Source organism: Aspergillus puulaauensis, chromosome 5, assembly GCF_016861865.1.
Source record: "Aspergillus puulaauensis MK2 DNA, chromosome 5, nearly complete sequence".
Classification (NCBI taxonomy): domain Eukaryota; kingdom Fungi; phylum Ascomycota; class Eurotiomycetes; order Eurotiales; family Aspergillaceae; genus Aspergillus; species Aspergillus puulaauensis.
This window is the reverse complement of record NC_054861.1, coordinates 129,917-147,276: the sequence shown is the minus strand read 5'-3', so window position 1 is coordinate 147,276 and position 17,360 is coordinate 129,917. Positions and strand designations below refer to the sequence as shown.

At 52.1% G+C, this 17,360-nt stretch overlaps 9 protein-coding genes across 9 annotated transcripts; 2 read left to right on the top strand and 7 right to left on the bottom strand.

The window, feature by feature from the left end:
• Positions 1-1,925: 1,925 nt before the first annotated feature.
• On the top strand, positions 1,926-2,786 carry APUU_50056A (acetate uptake transporter family protein; the record flags this gene model as incomplete). Its single annotated transcript, XM_041705011.1, has 2 exons — positions 1,926-2,188; positions 2,237-2,786. 2 exons carry the CDS (start codon positions 1,926-1,928, stop codon positions 2,784-2,786), a joined length of 813 nt encoding a protein of 270 aa, XP_041557539.1.
• Positions 2,787-3,172: 386 nt separating this feature from the next.
• APUU_50055S (sugar transporter family protein) lies at positions 3,173-4,973 on the bottom strand (the record flags this gene model as incomplete). Its single annotated transcript, XM_041705010.1, has 4 exons — positions 3,173-3,904; positions 3,959-4,591; positions 4,639-4,812; positions 4,878-4,973. The coding sequence occupies 4 exons, from the start codon at positions 4,971-4,973 to the stop codon at positions 3,173-3,175; spliced, it is 1,635 nt and encodes a 544-aa protein (XP_041557538.1).
• A 960-nt stretch (positions 4,974-5,933) lies between these two features.
• On the bottom strand, positions 5,934-6,322 carry APUU_50054S (uncharacterized protein; the record flags this gene model as incomplete). Its single annotated transcript, XM_041705009.1, has 2 exons — positions 5,934-6,202; positions 6,271-6,322. The coding sequence occupies 2 exons, from the start codon at positions 6,320-6,322 to the stop codon at positions 5,934-5,936; spliced, it is 321 nt and encodes a 106-aa protein (XP_041557537.1).
• A 1,037-nt stretch (positions 6,323-7,359) lies between these two features.
• APUU_50053S (uncharacterized protein) lies at positions 7,360-8,697 on the bottom strand (the record flags this gene model as incomplete). The annotated part of the gene is made up of 1 exon (XM_041705008.1): positions 7,360-8,697. The coding sequence occupies one exon, from the start codon at positions 8,695-8,697 to the stop codon at positions 7,360-7,362; it is 1,338 nt and encodes a 445-aa protein (XP_041557536.1).
• A 677-nt stretch (positions 8,698-9,374) lies between these two features.
• On the bottom strand, positions 9,375-10,667 carry APUU_50052S (uncharacterized protein; the record flags this gene model as incomplete). Its single annotated transcript, XM_041705006.1, has 1 exon — positions 9,375-10,667. One exon carries the CDS (start codon positions 10,665-10,667, stop codon positions 9,375-9,377), a length of 1,293 nt encoding a protein of 430 aa, XP_041557535.1.
• Positions 10,668-10,957: 290 nt separating this feature from the next.
• APUU_50051S (uncharacterized protein) lies at positions 10,958-12,849 on the bottom strand (the record flags this gene model as incomplete). The annotated part of the gene is made up of 6 exons (XM_041705005.1): positions 10,958-11,034; positions 11,092-11,142; positions 11,192-11,293; positions 11,343-12,363; positions 12,421-12,591; positions 12,649-12,849. The coding sequence occupies 6 exons, from the start codon at positions 12,847-12,849 to the stop codon at positions 10,958-10,960; spliced, it is 1,623 nt and encodes a 540-aa protein (XP_041557534.1).
• Positions 12,850-13,015: 166 nt separating this feature from the next.
• On the bottom strand, positions 13,016-13,715 carry APUU_50050S (uracil phosphoribosyltransferase; the record flags this gene model as incomplete). The annotated part of the gene is made up of 2 exons (XM_041705004.1): positions 13,016-13,211; positions 13,279-13,715. The coding sequence occupies 2 exons, from the start codon at positions 13,713-13,715 to the stop codon at positions 13,016-13,018; spliced, it is 633 nt and encodes a 210-aa protein (XP_041557533.1).
• Positions 13,716-14,052: 337 nt separating this feature from the next.
• APUU_50049A (URC4/urg3 family protein) lies at positions 14,053-15,511 on the top strand (the record flags this gene model as incomplete). The annotated part of the gene is made up of 4 exons (XM_041705003.1): positions 14,053-14,205; positions 14,256-14,580; positions 14,648-14,821; positions 14,871-15,511. 4 exons carry the CDS (start codon positions 14,053-14,055, stop codon positions 15,509-15,511), a joined length of 1,293 nt encoding a protein of 430 aa, XP_041557532.1.
• A 711-nt stretch (positions 15,512-16,222) lies between these two features.
• FUR1_1 (uracil phosphoribosyltransferase) lies at positions 16,223-17,351 on the bottom strand (the record flags this gene model as incomplete). Its single annotated transcript, XM_041705002.1, has 5 exons — positions 16,223-16,473; positions 16,544-16,644; positions 16,710-16,857; positions 16,914-17,192; positions 17,270-17,351. 5 exons carry the CDS (start codon positions 17,349-17,351, stop codon positions 16,223-16,225), a joined length of 861 nt encoding a protein of 286 aa, XP_041557531.1.
• Positions 17,352-17,360: the final 9 nt, after the last annotated feature.

The following is a 17,360-nucleotide window of genomic DNA, read 5'->3' as shown; positions in this document are numbered from 1 at the left end:
ACCGTATACAGTAAAGAGGAGGAAGAGTCCAAGAACGAGCGACTGGCAGCAGAAATACGACCCCGGTGAGCCCTGGCTTAACCGAGAACCCCAACACCCCGCGAGGCATATTTTTTGCCTTTGCCAAGGTGCCAAGCAGGGGCTAGAGGCGTATACGACGCTGGACTGGGGCGAAGAAGTCTCTGCTTCTCCAACTCTGCGATTCCCCAGCTCCCCCGGTGTGGTGGTGTGGGTCGACACGGTTACACTCGGACAATCTCCACAGATCCAGATCCGGAGACTGAGACGAGGGCGAGAACGAAATTGCGATACGCGAGTCTCGCTGTCAGCCTGTCAGGACTGTCATACATTGGATCCTGCGACCGAGATATCTTCTGGATGGGGAATATCTCGGTGGTTGCCAGCTCCGACGCAAGAAACACCCAGCCAGCCAGACTCTGCTCAGTCTCTTAAATCATTTCTTTCTCGTGCGGTGTCTGAAATATTTAACCAATGGTCCACATGGTCATGAACGAAATATACTCGGAGAATGTCCGGTGGGTGCGCAATATCGAAATAGACTTGTCATTTAAGCTTCCCCAAGCCTTGGCCATTTCAGAACTGCTTGGGCATACTCTGGAGGCAAGTTATTTACATAGAGCAGTCTAGAGAAACTGTTGAAACGTTTGAAACTAGAGCATTCAATGCGACTACGCGAATCGACGCATGTCTTCCGGCGCCAAAAGCCAGAGAGACTTGCCTCCAGTGTCGGGACCAGGTTTCCATGCTTCACATCAGACAAGTACCATGGTTGCCGTCGGGTACGAAACCAGGTGGAATGAAGCCATATATCCAGAATATTTGTGCGCATCCGGTGGAAACTACAGTTGGGGATCCCGTACATCTCCAAACACTCGTTGATTCTATTTCTGTATGTAGACGCCGGGAGTAGAGACCCTATCACGGCAGATCGCACTTTGCCTTCCAGTTGCCTGTTTTCGGTAACTATCACCCTGCGTATGAGTATTGCGATCTACCGTAGAGGTGCACTTTCCACGATGCAACAGCGCAGCACAGGTTTTGATGGAAATCTACATAATATTTGACTCCCTCGAAGTCACTCCGATGCCAACTTAAATGCTCTTTACTATCGATACTGTATAGCACTTTCTGGGGTCAATGCAGCGTCAACCTGACGTCAGCATTAACACACTGAACTGGCAAGCCTTTGATATTTTTGACTGGTTCCGCATCTGGGGTTCATGTTGCCATGAACTACGATCCAAACAACCAGTAACTGGCAAATGTGCTTTCACAATTACAGCTTCTACGATCTGGACATCTTTCACCACCTAGTAAAGGAGTAACTAGCTGTCGACGGTAAACTAATATGACTTAATGTGCTACAGAAATGCTAAGCACTCAGATGAAATAATATCCGTTAGACGCACTTGGTATGCTTGGTGACTTTAGAATATTCATGCAATTAAGACCATTCTCTGCTGTACTTGCTATCGTAGTTTCCGCCCGGTCCGCCCCATCCGGTTCAATAGCCAGCACGTACTTGGGTCTGGTCGAATCATAATTTATTATTGCCACAAGGAAAACAAAACCCATCTTTTTCACTGTCAATATTTTGGGCCGGGTGGGTATCCCCGCGTTGTCTGCACCAGAATGAAGCTTGGAAGAATCCTAATCGCAGTTCCAAAGTCACTCTGGCTGTGGCGGCCTATGATGCAACACCCGGCACAGCTACCTGGAAACGAATTTCATCTAGCAAAAGCAAAGCATATTCGAGTATCGCCACGAGGCGGGACCCATTGGTACGGCAGAGTGCATGGCATATGAATGACCTCAGCTGTGGTTGAATAACATATTTAGTCCTCATCAACGTGTAACTTTGTAAACGGTATAACTTGTACTGCAGCACATAGAGGCATACCACAATGGCAGCAGAACAAGGCAACCCAGCACCTAATATGGCGGAAAGCTCTGCAAGATTTGACCAGCTACCCCCCGGAAGAAAAGAAGATGTCGAGCATCAAAACGGTCCAGGGAGACCTCACTTTGACCCGGCTGCTCGTCCGGGGGCAATGGTGTCGCAGGTTCTCCAGCCTCAGTACATGAAGCTTGCTAATCCTGGGCCTCTCGGTCTTCTTTCTTTCGCCATAACGACGTTCGTTCTAGGACTCTATGAATGCGGTGCTGGGTAAGATGGCCTCAGTGAATACACCAACTTATCTAACTGGTACTGCAGACTTCCGGGTTCAAATCCTCAAGGGGATGTCGGTCCCAATCAGGCGATATTCGGACTGGCAGCTTTTATGGGCGGCACCGTCCAGATTATTGCTGGAATCATGGAGTTTCGCGTGGGGAATACCTTTGGTTCCACTGTTCATTGCTCCTACGGGGCGTTCTGGCTCAGCTATGCCATGTTTCTGCTTCCTTACCTTGGGATCGAAGCTGCGTATAACGGGAATGAAAGAGCGTACACATTTGCATTGGGCATCTATTTGATCTTATGGTCCTTTCTGACACTTCTATTTCTTATTGCGGCGTTGAGAACCAACGTCGCCATCCTTTGCGTGTTCTCCTTCCTGACTCTCGCCTTCTTTTTCCTAGGCCTGGCCAACTTTCTTGCGACAGAACACGCGACTGCAAGCCTGCGTATCAATAAAGTCGGGGGTGCATTCACTGTTGTTTGCGCATTTTGCGCTTTCTATGCCGGTGCTTCAGGTCTGATGATACCCGAGACGACCTTTGTGCGCTTTCCCCTGGGCGAGATTGTCTCCGGTCCGGAATCGTGAGAAGACCAAGTCACTTGTATTTATCGTCCTGACTTTTGTGGTTGGCGCACAATTATTTGGTGTCTGAGGTTGTTAGCGTTGGACAACGTTACTTGTACGAACCTGCCCTGCAAAACATACGAGACACAATATTCATTTTATCTGGCAACTCGCTCGTCTAGACCCGGTGTTACAACCAGCATAATGATTTATACAACATGACCTTGTAATATCCAACAGAATAGTCCTTGCATGGTCTGCAGCACGTACTCTGGCAAGCGATTGACTACTAGTTATCACTGTCTCCTTAGTTTGGACAACATACACTGTGTTCAACACTATAGTCTATACCAAGCGGTCTAGACGTGTATCTATCGTTTCCACAGTGATACTGCCAGTCTCAGCCGTCACACGGCTTTGGCACCCTCCTTCTCCTCAATAAACTCAGCATCAACCTCCTTCACAGTCTCAGCACCGCCATCAATGCCCTTCTCCGCCTCGAAAGCCACCCTAGCCACATGCTCGCCAATCTCTACCAAGCTCATCCCCTGCTTCCGCAGGTTCTCCAGGTTCTGCGCATGCTCCGCGTGCTCTTGTCTCTCGTCCTCGCTCATCTCAGGACCCAGGAACGTAAACAGAATCATCCACGCCCAAACTGCGCCCATGAAGATGGCAATCACGCGTCCGTAATCAAACCGCTCGGTGCATTCCCCCGTCGTCGTGCATTTCGGCGGCAGCGGGTAGCGTTCGCCGATTACACTTTGGATCGTTGACGAGGCAGACGATGCCAGGTTGCCGAGTTGATAGGTTAGGCCAACGGCTGTACTGCGGAGGGCTGGCGGTGCGAGCTCGGTTAAATGGATGGGCATGGGACCCCAGACGCCCATGACGAAGAACTGCATGAAGAAAGCGCACGCAACAAGGCTCATCCCGCGCGGGAGGATGTACGCGGGGATTAAGGCGCCGCCGATGATACATCCAACGATCATGGTCAGACGGCGGCCGGCGAATGTGGAGAGATAGCCCAGTATTGTCCCGCCGATGATGGCGCCAACCTGGCCGATGCACGAGACGATGGTCGTCTGGTTCGGGTCCAATTCGACTTGGTTCTTGAGGAATGTTGGATAGAAATCTTGCGACTGCGGAATGCATTGTTAGGTCTCGTGCCCTTGTGGATAGGGATTATAGCTTACCCCGTGGGAAATACTGTTCCATCCGGTCATCAGGAATATGAGGTAAATGAAGATGACCCAATACTCCTTTATGCCTGCCCATGAGTCCTTAAACCAAGCCCTGAGGCCTCCAGCACGGACATGGATATCTTCGTCATGCCCTTCCTGACTACGGGCTTGCTTTTCCAGCACAAGCCTTGCTTCACGCTCAGCAGCCATGATCTGGAAGTTATTGGTCTCTGGCAGCCACCAGCGATACGCGATGATAAGCAACGGCGGACCAGCACCGAACCAGAAGAGCGAGCGCCAGCCGTGGGTGGTTGTCGGGACCAGGGCGCGGTAGAATATGGCAGCCAGGAGATACCCAAATCCATAGCCCAGCTCAAAGAAGCCGGACAAGACACCGCGGGCATCGTAGGGCAAATCCTCAAGGGCTGTAGCAGCAGCAGGGCCGAAGAGACCGCCCATGGCGATGCCGTACAGTGACCGGACTCCCAGGAACTGGGGCATGTTATTGCAGAAGCCAGAACCTAGCTCGAGGACGACGAACAAGGCAAGATTAATGATCATTGGCCATTTCCGGCCATAGCGATCGCTCACAACGCCGAAGATCAGTGCACCGGCGGAACGAAGCATCAGCGTGACGGTCATGCCCTGGCGAATGTTAGTCCGTGATAAGAACCAGAGTACGAAATTCATACCCAAGTGACGTCCGAATTGCTGACGCCAAAGTCTGCTGCAATCTCTGTGACCGTCAAGGACACGGTAAAAAAATCAAACGAGTCCCACGTCCAGCCCAGAAAGCCCACGAAAAACAGGTGCCATTGGCTGGAGTTGAGCTCCCGGAGGATCTTGAACGGGTTGCGGAATTGAGGCTAGTTATGTTACTTATTTGACTCGTAATTACTGCAATGACTGCAATGACTGCATTGAAACGTACCCGTGGAGGCTTCAAGGACGTTGGCCGAGTGAGCAGATAGTGGAGGATCTGCCTTGGGGAGTAAAACCACCCCCCTTCCATCGGCGGGATTCTCATCTTGGCGGAGAGGCTTCTGCAGTTGTGGCGTTGCAGCAGAATGGACAAGAAGTGAAGCGCAAAAAAAAAGTCGGCTTTGATTCCCATTCCTTTTGTAGTGCAGTGAATGCATTGTGGACCCCTTGCCGTCTCCAGACTTCCCCGCGCAGCGATCACACCCTGGACTAACTCGATATGCCATCGATCAACAGTACGACTGGCCAAGTGTGTAGTAATGGGAGGGTCTGACTGGCTGGCTGCCACCAAGCTCCACCAAGCCCGGTTAAGGCCTGCACTGCCCCCTCTAGCCAGAGTCTAATCCGTCTCGGCGGGAGGCAAACGGCAAAACCCCGCGAAATGGACTGGCCGGACAATGACACCTGCAGCAAATTCTGTCGGGCTGCCATCTCATACCCGAGTGTTTTCTCGGCCGCGCTCCGGGTGAGACCGCGTCAGGTCACTTTTCTCGGCCGAACTCCGTAGAACACAGGGTTTCACGGGACAGTCCATTGCATAAAACAGCAATATCATTGATTTCGATTTGATGAGGCATTGTTCGGCTATCTTAATAACCACGTGGTAACGATGCCTACCTGCATCAACAAAGTGCAGCCTGTTCTCTCAACCCGTCGCATCACCGTCTTCCACAATACTGGTTCCCACTACAGGGTACCAAGATTGTAGTAATTATGGTTAAACGTGCCTTGTTGCTGTTGGCTAAGGCCATCGGGCGCATGATTAGCCTCGCGTGAGCTGAACAAGTTCGGAATGCCATAAAACAGCTGGCTGAATAGGCACAATGAAATAATATTTTGCTTGAAATCATCTGTGCTATATCAATTCGATTCAATACAACAGGTCTTCAAGCACAGGTGTCGGTCGTCAATCATTCATTACCGAGCTCCCATTCTTGCAAAGGACAGTCGCAGCCAAAGAGGCATAAACAGACGAACACTGCTTCCACTTGACAATGGCAGGCGCTCACACAGAACACCCGCCCATGTTCTCATCCCAATCCTTGGTCAGACACACCGCTCCCGACGCTGGGTTGCTGCATCCAAGGCCATCCAAACACGTAATGGGTAGGTCGTCTGAGCCGGATACTCTACCAGTCTTCTTGAGATAGCACCACGCTTGACCCTCGCCCCATTGGACTTCAGTGGGGGTTCCGTCCCGTCCACCATCGGACGGTGTACACGCGCCAGTGCACTTCTTGCTGTAACATGAGTAGGTTTCCGTAAACGCCGAAACTAAAGGGTTTATTTTCACGGTTAGCTGCTGGGTGGGGGCTGATGGGTTGGTTATGGTTGCGACTCACCCGTGTTGAGGCTTCCGGCGGCCAGGGCAAGGATTCCAAGGCTGAGCTTCATCTTATGAGATTGGTTGATGACGGAGGATACAGCTATTAGAGTCCTGCGTATCTTGAACTTGAGAAGTTGAGAATGGTAGGAATATCGGAGGGAGCACAGCTGATATTTATAACCTCCAAGCCCAAGGCAAACATCCCACAACCAGAAGGGGGTTACGTATCTACTATGGCATTCAAGACAGCTAGAGAGTTGATCAACAGACTGTTCCCGGCTCTCTGCCTTGGTGATGCCTGACAAGTTCTCGTATATTTCCAGCCTTTGGTGATGCCTGACGAGTCCTCGTATATTTCTAGCCTTATCTGTCGAATCCCACGATAACTACAAATCAGACCCCGTAGTTTGTGGGTTAACTAGTTGGCTTGACGCAGGCCCTGTAGCAGTACAGGTTATTTGGCCCCAATGGAGATTTCCCCCCCACCCCTCAAATCTGATCATGCTGCGGAAGGTGGCCCGAATAACTGGCCACTACCGTGATAATTGAGGGGCGAAATCTTGTTCCAGCCGAGTCATTAATCCTCCCTGTAGCCGCATCCAGGGCATAGACTACAGCCGCCAATGAATCAGGACGGATAATAGGGCGTTGTCGTCTCCAGTTAGTTTCATTGGTACCTTACAGAATCTCCAGCAAAAAGCAACCTTGTCGACAGCGGTATCACCACGGAAGAAGTTAGGAGCCTGAGTTCAGCAGGCCCCGAATCTTGCAATCACCTACCCTGCCCTATACCTATCAAAAGCGGGCTGCCGAAATAAGAGCCCGGCCTGGGCCCTCGCATCTGGTGGAGCCATGAAGGAAGAATAACCCTGTCCTCTGCGTCTGGATAAGCATCGTAGACTCCTGATTAGGAAGCTCGTTATAAGCACTAGCTTCGCTACAGCTGGGATCCCGTGGGGCTGGTGAGATTGCCCTGTCGGCCATGGCTGGACTCTCCATTGATACTGAGGAATAGTGTATGACCAAAGGCTGCTACAGAACTACCTTACCCAACAGATGTCTAATTAGAAGCTATTCGAAAATGCCTCATAGTAAAGAAGGACCTTCACAATACCCTGTCAACAGGATCCATCCGAGGCATGGCCAGTCTCTTCTTTGCAATCCTCGGTGGATCCAAAATGCCCTGCGACTGGCGGAAGACCTCGTCTATCTCTTCCAGCGCGAGGCCCGTGGTCTCCGGGAAGCAAAGATACACGATTCCCGCGATAGCCGCATTTATGACCGCATAGACGATGTAATAGCGGTAGCCGATGTTATTGAACGCAACGGGCGTCACCTCGACGACCAGGAAGTTGGATAGCCAGAGAACCGAGTTGGCGAGCCCGCTGATCGCGGCGCGCAGGTGCAGCGGCGAGACTTCGGCCGCGTAGAGAAGCGGCAGACCAAGGAACCCAATTGGGTAAATCAGGTTATAGAGATAGAGGAAAACTGCTGCGGCGATTAGGGCAGGCTGACTATCCTGGTAGGCCGTGGTGGCGGCGAGGACAGACATGCAGATGGCCATGCCGATTGCGCTGGACAGCATCAGCTGGCGGCGACCGGCGCGCTCGATCAGCCAGAACGCGACCATCCCGCCGATGACCTGGCAGGAGGCCATGGCTGCGGCGAGGATTCTCGCATTCGTCGCGCCGAAAGCTAGCTTTTCCTGGAAGATCGCCGTGGCGTAGAATGTGATCATGTTGACGCCGGAGATTTGGAAAAACATCTGTGCTGCGGCAGCGATCACGGTTCGATGCAAGATCCGGGACGGACCCATGGAGAAGATACTCCAGAGGGACCCAGTACGGGCAGTATGGAACGACTGCTGGATTTCATCCACCATCGCCGTGACCTGCGGCGATTCCACTGGGTGATTCTCCAGCGCGCTCAGGGCTGCACGAGCTTCTTGCTGCCGATCCTTTTTGATCAACCACCGTGGTGACTCTGGCAACGTGAAAATGAAGACAACAACAACGAGTAAGAAGACAATCTCGAGAGCAAAAGGTACCCTCCAGGAGGCTGAGCTGTTGCCGATAAAGTAGAACCCCAGGTCAATCCACAGGGCGATAGCGACGCCGCCGCCAATAAAGATGCCCTCAGTTACAACATGCGCTCCACGGTTGGTGACCTTGGATATCTCAGACTGCCAGACGGGGATGGTAGCGGTGCAGCCGCCTGTACCCAGCCCTAGGACTAGCCTGGAGACGATAAACTGCGCCAGGGAAAAAGATGTGAACATCAGGATTGCTCCAATGATGGTGATGCAGGCCGCTATGAGAATGACAAGCCGGCGGCCGAGGACATCACCCAGCCAAACGCAGGATAGAGAGCCGAGACTGGCCCCAACAGTGAGCAGAGCAAGTGCGGTTCCTACAGCCAACGTCAGAAGCAGGATTGCAATCATCCCAATGGCCAACTAGCCTTGGATCAGCGAGTTCTTATGTTGCACAACGCCCTCGGTGTTGATCGTGTCCATCTGGGGAAATGTCGCGACGAACGATGAGGAGGTCAATACGCCTCCGGCGACAGAAAGGTTGTAACCGTAGCAGAGCATAGCGGGCATGGCGACAAGCAAGATAGTCGCCCTATTAAGGGACGGGCCCCGTAGGCCCAAGAATGGCTTCATGATCGAGACAAACAGGCCAGGGAGAAGTAAATGTCTAGTTCTAGGTAGCTCTTCTCATCGGCGTAACCATACAAGATATAGGAAATCCAGGAGCAACCAAACTGCAGCTTTTGAGCCCTAACTTATAACATGACAAACCCCCCAAGCTCAATGTCAAGCTAGCTATACGAGCCTGGGGCCAGCATAACAGATCTAGGCTGTTATCGTTATCGTTATCGTTATCTACGATAATATTATCTTATCAACACCTTTATCATCGGAAAATATGCTTGAAGCGAACCTGGCGCCGTTTGAAAGGTGAAATCGTAGGGTCACTCATTACACAGAAGGACCTTGGCAACCCAGGAATTCTCGTAAGGAATTAATAGTCAATATATAAAAACAAGGCTGAGAATAGAACGAGTACCCGCTACAAAAATAGTGATCAGATCTCGAACAGCAATTGAATGACTGGTTTACAAAGTCATCGTCAGCCACTCCCACTTGTGGCCTGCGCCTTGCCTGCCATGGATACTGCTGCTCCGCTGTGCCTGACTAGCAGCTACCGGGTCCGGCCCTTTCTCCAGCCCGGACTGGGATATGGTCGGAGTTTCTTGACTCTCAGTTCGGCCGGTGCTCGCTCCCACCCAAGATCCCGTAGTAATCGGAGGTGCGGCGGCGGATTTTCTATCTGATATGTCACTACTCGAACCATCAGAAATACATCGCGGAAGCCTGCGGTCACTGTCCCTTCGGTCGCTTTTCGATGCAGACACCTGCTCCATGGAACCCCTTCGCAGAGACGGCTGGGGTGCACGAGCGGTCCGGGCGGCTAGGTTATTGGTGCCATTACGATTACGCCGCCTGATAAAGTCCGTTTTCATGGACAGAGGCCGTAAGCGGCCATGTAGCTTGTAGAACAGAGCACAGGCGTTGCACAGCGTGTGGCCGTCGTGATGGTGGCGCCAAAGGGAGGTGTTTTGAGTAGAACAATTAGCACACCTGATCGAGGTGCTGCGTTGCTCAATATCCCTCGGATCTTCAGGCCTTGCAGCACCCACGGATTCAGGTGCTGGCGACGTCCTGGACCCCTGACGCGATGGTTGGGTGCTGTCTAGTATCGACGATGTGCGAGGCACTTTTAGCCGCCGCGGGCGCTTTGCACGGTTGTCGTCTTCAAGTTCGTCACCTTTATTCCACGCATGGTTCGTGTCCATCGGGTCAATCTTGTTAAGGCCGTCATTGTTGCAGGTCCGACTGTCGAATGTTGGTGATAACTGAAAGCGGCTGGGAGATTGCGGAGCCCATGCCATGCCAAAGCTCGAATCGCCAGTTTCCTCTATAGAGAGATCAGGGCCCACTGACAAGCCCACCGCCTCTAGGAGGGCGTTTTCGTCATCTTCGTGGATAGGACCACTAACGAAGGCCAATGAGCCAGCACAGGTGTCGATCACTGAATCAAGCGCCTGGGACATCTCGTCTTGCTGTAAAAGTGGTAGCGAGGGGCTGGCACTGTGTGGGTTTATTGTCGGCAGCGAGAAACTGGGATGTTCCTGACTATGCTGTTCATGGCTGGCATCACTGCGTGTAGACAGCAGGTGTGACTGCCGTGGTGAGAAGTCGCACGGCCATTGCTCCAGGTCGGTCGGGTTGCAGTCCGGAATAAAATAGCCATTGGAATTCGTCAGCGGGCCCTTTGCTATCACCAGATCTTCTGGTGAAAGGCTGTAGCTGTCGAGGGCCCTAGGGTCAGATACTTTGCCGGTCATGGCTGGGCACGGATGTGGAGGTTTGATGTGGTCAGAGTAAGAGCAACAAACCTGCAGGCTGCATCGTATTTATATACAGCTGGCGCTCAGCCCCGCATAATGTGCTTCCCCGCATTCTTTGAGCCGGGATCCGATCTAGATATACTCCTACAGTTTCTTGAACAAGCTAGAGCCGAGTCTCTAATAAGCAAGTTCCATAAGCTAAACCTACTAAGTGACCCGCTACTCAGTTTCGTTAACTATCCAACTACTGTCATGCGAGGTGGTTATCACCACTGAAAGCAAGATACCTACTCAACCCATTTAGACGACACGGTCTTGGTGACCGTGTAGAATGGCCAGTGTGACTTTCCTGGAGCAGGCCGGTCTTGCCAAAGCAGAGTTTTAGCCTGAAACTTGTCTATATGTCTGAATGGATGCTCACCTCCCAGGAACGAGTCCTTGTTACTTGTTCGGACAGCAGTGCCATACGGGGCTAGGAGAGTGAATTGGTGGTCTTCAGGGTCATCATTATCATAACTCACCAACTAACGGGATGTTGACTCCAACCTGCCCGATATTGACACGGCGTTGGAACGTGTGGGCGCTTTTACCACTCGAGGTGAAAATAGTACAGCTATGGCCATCTGAAGAGGTCATATTAGTCCTCTGAATCCTGCCTGGCGCGAGTCTCACATTTATTCTCATTGATCAATTGGATGGCCTCGTCCAGATTCCCAACTTGCATGCAGATGAGGACCGGGCCAAAGACCTGCGTCTGATAGCACTCCATGTAAGTTTCGATTCCGATCAGAACAGTCGGACCTAGAAAGTTCGCACGGGGATAGTCTGGGACGTGCGCATGGCGCCCATCCAGCAGAAGCATTGCGCCCTCCTCTACCGCACGGTCAATAATGCCGACGACGTTGTCCTTTGCTGCCCGGTCAATGAGTGGACCAATCTGGGCTGCCTCATCCCCGTCACAGCCCAGAACCATGGACTCGGCCAATTCGATCAGTTTCGGTATCCATTCCCGGGTGTTGCCCACGAAGACAACAACGTTCAGGCCCATGCATCGTTGGCCCGCGGCACCAAATGCGCTGCCCGCGATCGCAAAGAGCGTTGGCATCATGCCAGCATCTTCTACAACGACTCCATGGTTCTTGCCCCCGCACTCTGCCTGGACCCGTTTACCGTCCCTCTGCGCAAGGTCGTGGACCTGTTTCGCGGCTGATTCGGAGCCTACGAAATTGACGGCCTTTACCGCTGGCTGCGTTACCAGTAGCTGGGCAGTGGCTGCGGTTCCATGGATAATGTTGAAAACCCCCGGTGGGAATCCGGCCTTGATAAACGCCTCTGCCAGAAGCCATGACACCGATGGCGTTTTCTCCGAGGGTTTCAGAACCACGGTATTGCCGGTGATCAGGGCATACGGCGTAGACCACAGGGGGATCATGAAAGGGTAACTAAACGGGGTAATTGAGACGCAAACTCCCTGGTATACTCCCTGGTCAGTTCCTTGCAGCCAGCCATGTTGGTTCAGGATACCCACTAATGGTTCGTACACAGTCTGAAGTATCGTAGGATCGGATCCGATGTACGCGCCAGCCATCTCTGGACCAATGGAACACGCAGCATAGATCGAATCCAGACCACGAAAGACCTCTGAATCCGCCTCTGCGGGTATCTTGCCTACTTCGCGGCGAAGGAATGCGGACTATCGGAGCCCATGGGTTAGACATTAAGAGTGTGGCTGTATTTTCGCAGCACATACGATCGCTGGAGCCATCTCTTTCAGAATACCACCAAGCTTTAAAAGACAGTCCCGTCGGTCGAAGAACCCCAAGTTTTCCCATTCCGGCTGTGCCGCCTGGGCAGCATTGACAGCCTGTTGGATCTCTTGGGGAGTGCTATCCGGCACTCTCGCACCAAGGCTTTGCGTTGCCTACTTCAATGTCAGCAGGATACATGCAGCGTATGCAGTGGATTTAGCTCCACTTACGGGATCGAGAACGGTGGTCCAGCTCTTCGATTTGGACATCACGAAGGTGTTATTAATGAAAAGGTGCGCCACTTTGTGGTTTGTGTGCCCGCTTGAGGCGTGGCCTGGGACGCCGGTGAACTCATTACGAGCAGTATCCCTTGAGGGGAGTGTGTCATTCATGGTATTAGGTGGCTCTCCCCAGACACGACCGGAATTCATGATTTCGGCGTTTCCTGGTCCTTAAACGAGTGGGGACGTTGGAGTTTAGCGGTGATCAGATTGCAGCTTTATAGATAATTACATAACGTTTACTACGCGTTTCTGCGGGGTATCCTTACACGCGACACGCATAATCTCAGTAGCCTATTATTGCAAGTCTCCGTGTTCATTCCAGCGCTGTACCAAAAAGCCGATCGCCAATGTCGCCCAAGCCCGGCTTGACGTAGCCCTTCTTGTCCAGCGCCTCGTCAGTCGCACCAACAACAATCTCCGTGCCTTCGGGCCACGCACCGGCAACATTGGCGAGACCCTGTGCACTTCCCAGCAACGAGAGTAGTGTGATGTGGTTAACTCCCCAGTCCCTAGTAGATAAAATAAAACAGTTAGCTAAATTGCTCTCCAGGCTCTCCAGGAGTCTGGATCAACTACTTTAGGATGTTGATGGCCGCCTTCGCGGTGCCACCAGTAGCCACCAGCGGGTCGAGGATATAGGCCCTCTTAATGCGCGGGCTCTTCAAGGGGAGCTTATTGTAATATTCCACGGGACGAAGCGACTCCTTTTCTCGGAAGAGTCCCAGATGGTGAACAACGACATCGACGTCGTCGGGCAGAGCAGCGAGAAATGGATCGGCCATTGCGAGGCCCGATCGAAGGATGACGATGACCGCGATCTGTTCCCCTGCGGCAGGCGGCTTCAGGGCATACGGTGTTAATGCAGTGGTCAATTCGCGAGCCAGCCGACGCACGACTGCGGGTTTCAGCGACTCGTTGCGCAGGTGTGAAATGATCCGCGATGCCTCCGCGTCGTTAACCACTCTCAGGTTTGACGCCATTTCGAAGTTGTCCGGTCTAGCGCTTTTCGTCATATATACTGGATGGTGAAAGCAGATGTAATGAGGTGAATGTATGTCGAGACACAGGTTGGAATCTAGAGCGTTATATGGCCTGATTGACACTATTGTCCTGCTGCTCTTGCAGTACGGTCGATAAGGAGGGCGATAATGCTTATCAGCCTGATCTTGTATCTTATCGTGCTTATCGTTATCACTATCATTCTTATCGAACTTATCACACTGTCGTCTGGGGAATAATACCGCCTATATAGGAGAGTATACTGGCTGAATGCACGAGTCTCGCCGCAGAATTGACAAAAGACAATAACCCGGTAACACTATCATTTGTTGTTCAACTGCCCAATCCGCAATGGCCGACATTGAATACCTGAAGAGTCTCCAGGCGGTCCGGGAACGGGCCCAGCTGGTCCTGCAAGCTGCCAGCAGGGACGAGCTCAGTCATTTCCACTACGACGCTGCGAAGATGTCGACGGTGGCGGAATTTGTCACTGGCATTATCACTGTATGTATGGATGGGAAATATACAGACCAATGGCTAATTACTGGGCGCAGCGAGACTTTGGTCCGGACAAGTTTGACAGAATTCCTCCTCACGGCCGATGGCAACACTTTGATATTGGAAATGTCCCTAGGGTCGACCAGCTCATTGAGAAATGGGAGATTGCGGGATGCGATCAGCTTGAAGTCACACGCCGCCTGGTTGATCTCTTCTTTATCTCCGTTCTGCTAGACGCTGGTGCTGGGGATCTGTGGAAGTTCACCGAGCCCGGTACTGGCCAAGCATACGGGAGGAGCGAGGGAATCGCGGTCGCATCGATGTATATGATGACAGCTGGCGCGTTTTCTGGCCAGACGGGAAACCTTCTCCGGGTTGATGGTGAGAAGTCCAATGGTGATATATCATATACGATACCCACTCCGTTAACGCAGACGGCTTTGATCAGGACACGGCCTGGGTGCTTTGACGGTCGACACATTCAGGAAGCATTTTCAGATCAGCGCAGAGAATCCAATTCTCAGCGACACATCCCGTGTCAGCCTGCTAAACAGCGTCGGTGCATCTCTATTGGCGCTGCCGAAATTCTTTGGTACGGACGGCCGGCCAGGACAGCTCGTTGGTAGGTCTCCACCCATATCTTCCAGGTAGGTCTCTCACTGAATCTCTAGACTACTTGCTTCGAACGCGAAACGGGTCGGAACAACTGGACTTTGACGTTCTGTGGTCCGTTCTGCAGGAACTCCTCCTACCCGCTTGGCCTAAAGACCGCACCCAAGTCGCAGGGGTCCCGGTTGGGGATGCCTGGCCCCTCCAGGTTCTCGAGAGCGTTAATACCAATCAGGCAGGTCGAAGTGACGCGCTACGCATACAACCGTTTCATAAGCTGACCCAATGGCTGGCGTATTCCATCACGGTGCCTTTCCTGCGGGTTCTGGGCCTAGAGTGGAAGAATGTCGAACGCGCGACCGGGCTGCCAGAGTACCGTAATGGCGGCCTGTTTATTGACCTGGGGGTTCTCAAGCTGAGGGACCAGACATTGAGGCAAGGGCTAGAGTCCTCAAATCAAGAAATCCCGAGTTTTCCAGCCAGCAGCGATGTCATCGTGGAATGGCGAGCAATGACAGTCGCTTTACTCGACGAGCTTCACAAGCTAGCCAGTGAGCACTTCGGACGTCAGGGAATTAAACTGAGTCTTCCACAGATGTTGGAAGCCGGAACTTGGAAAGGAGGCCGGGAACTCGCAGCGCAGTTGCGCCCTCAAACCAGGTCCAGCCCTATTCTGATCCAGGGGGATGGGACGCTGTTCTAATCATCCACCTGGGAGTCTCTATCACCGCCGGTTACTGTGTAACAGTCCGGGCATAATAGACATGGTTCATAGCCAGATTCAGCTGAGAAGCAATGGAACTGTAGAGTCGAACAATTCTTATTTCACTAATAAATGGAGCTCGCCCACTTGGCTTCAGCAATCCCCTACTCCCGATCGCCGTTGACTAGCTGTTACTGTTGCAGGCCAGCTGCCAGCAGCGTTGACCCTGGTATCGGATTTGTAGGTACAAGCTTGAAGGACGCGTAGGCCAGTCATATTCTCTGGTTTGCGGTTAATCAGAGGACACTTGACAGGAAATATTGCAGAATACGACAAGATTGCACCTTTGGATAACCATCAGGACATTTCGATACGACGAATTGATGGGCAGGGACCAACGCCCTAAAACGCGACTCTAATCATACATACGGCAGCATAAATAGTTCCCGATCGTCCTTGCTTGGGCAACTGTCCAGTGGAGACATGAGGAGGAGCTAGGAGGGGATGGGTGGCTGCGACGCTCATAAATTGGTTGTGGTGACCAGTTGAGTATGCGAATTGAAGATATTTAAACAGATATGAACCATGATATCAAGGCCTCCCTTTCAGACATTTACGTCGATTGCATTTCAAAATCGACAGAATCCTCAGCCCTCTGTTCCATAAAACCTATCGCCAAAGTCACCCAAGCCTGGATCGATATGACTGACCCTAATTAGCATCATTCAGAGCATTTGGACGCTTCCTCAGTACTAACTTTCTCGGAGTAAGCTCCTCATCTACCGCTGCAGTGACTAAACGAATAGACGGAAAGCGAGAGAAGAGAGTTTGGACCCCGCGCTGTGATGATAGAACGTTGACGAAGATGATGTTCTCTTCAGGAACGCCGCGATCTTTAATGACTTTGATTGCTGTGCACGCCGAGCCACCAGTCGCCAACATTGGCTCCAGGATCAAGACCGCTGTTGGCGAAGCCAATCGGATGTTAGATAATATGACCTTTTCGCTTTCAATTCCAGGAAGACAACATACTCTTAGTTTCAATTCCCAGAGGCAGCTTCGAGTACAAAAGAGAGGGAAGACATGTCGTCTCGTCCCGTTGGATCAATATCTTGCCAAAGCTAAGAGGACCGCTGAACGCCGCGACGGTTAGCCTGTCCGCCAATCGAGTATGGGAACACGATCGCAAACAACATACGTGTAGCAACGGCGCACAGCATTCTCCAGACTCGCACCGGCCCGGAGTATGCTCACTCCGCAGACATCTTGGGTCTGTCGTACACCCCGGTACGTGGTACCCGTGGGGCTAATCACGTCCGCATTCTCGGTTGGCAGGAGATTGAGAGCTGCAACATATGGTCAAACAGGCGTCAACCCTTGGCCCATGATAGGAAATGCACACCTGCCCCGACGAGCTGCTCTGCCACCCTTTCTACTACTTCAGCGAATCGTGAAGCCGTAGTTTCGGCATCACGGAGTATGGTCATCAGGGAGAGCAGATGATTGTGCTGCGGTAGTACAGTCACCTGGGGGTGGTGGAAATTCTTTCTGCATTTGGGAGGCGCATTCCCGTTGGTCTCTGCATGCCAAATGGCTGGGATAGTCTCGTCGGACATGATGTGATCGGTTCTGAATGGTATCAAAGTGAGGGCCGGACAAATGAGTTGAGTTGGGTATGATGCTTTAAGTGAGCTGTATTTTATCAGACATCAAACGAGGTATTGTTATCTAAAAATACGCCTCGTGAGGGCGACATACTGACTTTCGCATCCCTGTTGGTCACACGAGCCATTGCATTCGACTCCTTGATGCCCTCAAACCCCGCACTCATTGATAACATTTTGGGGTT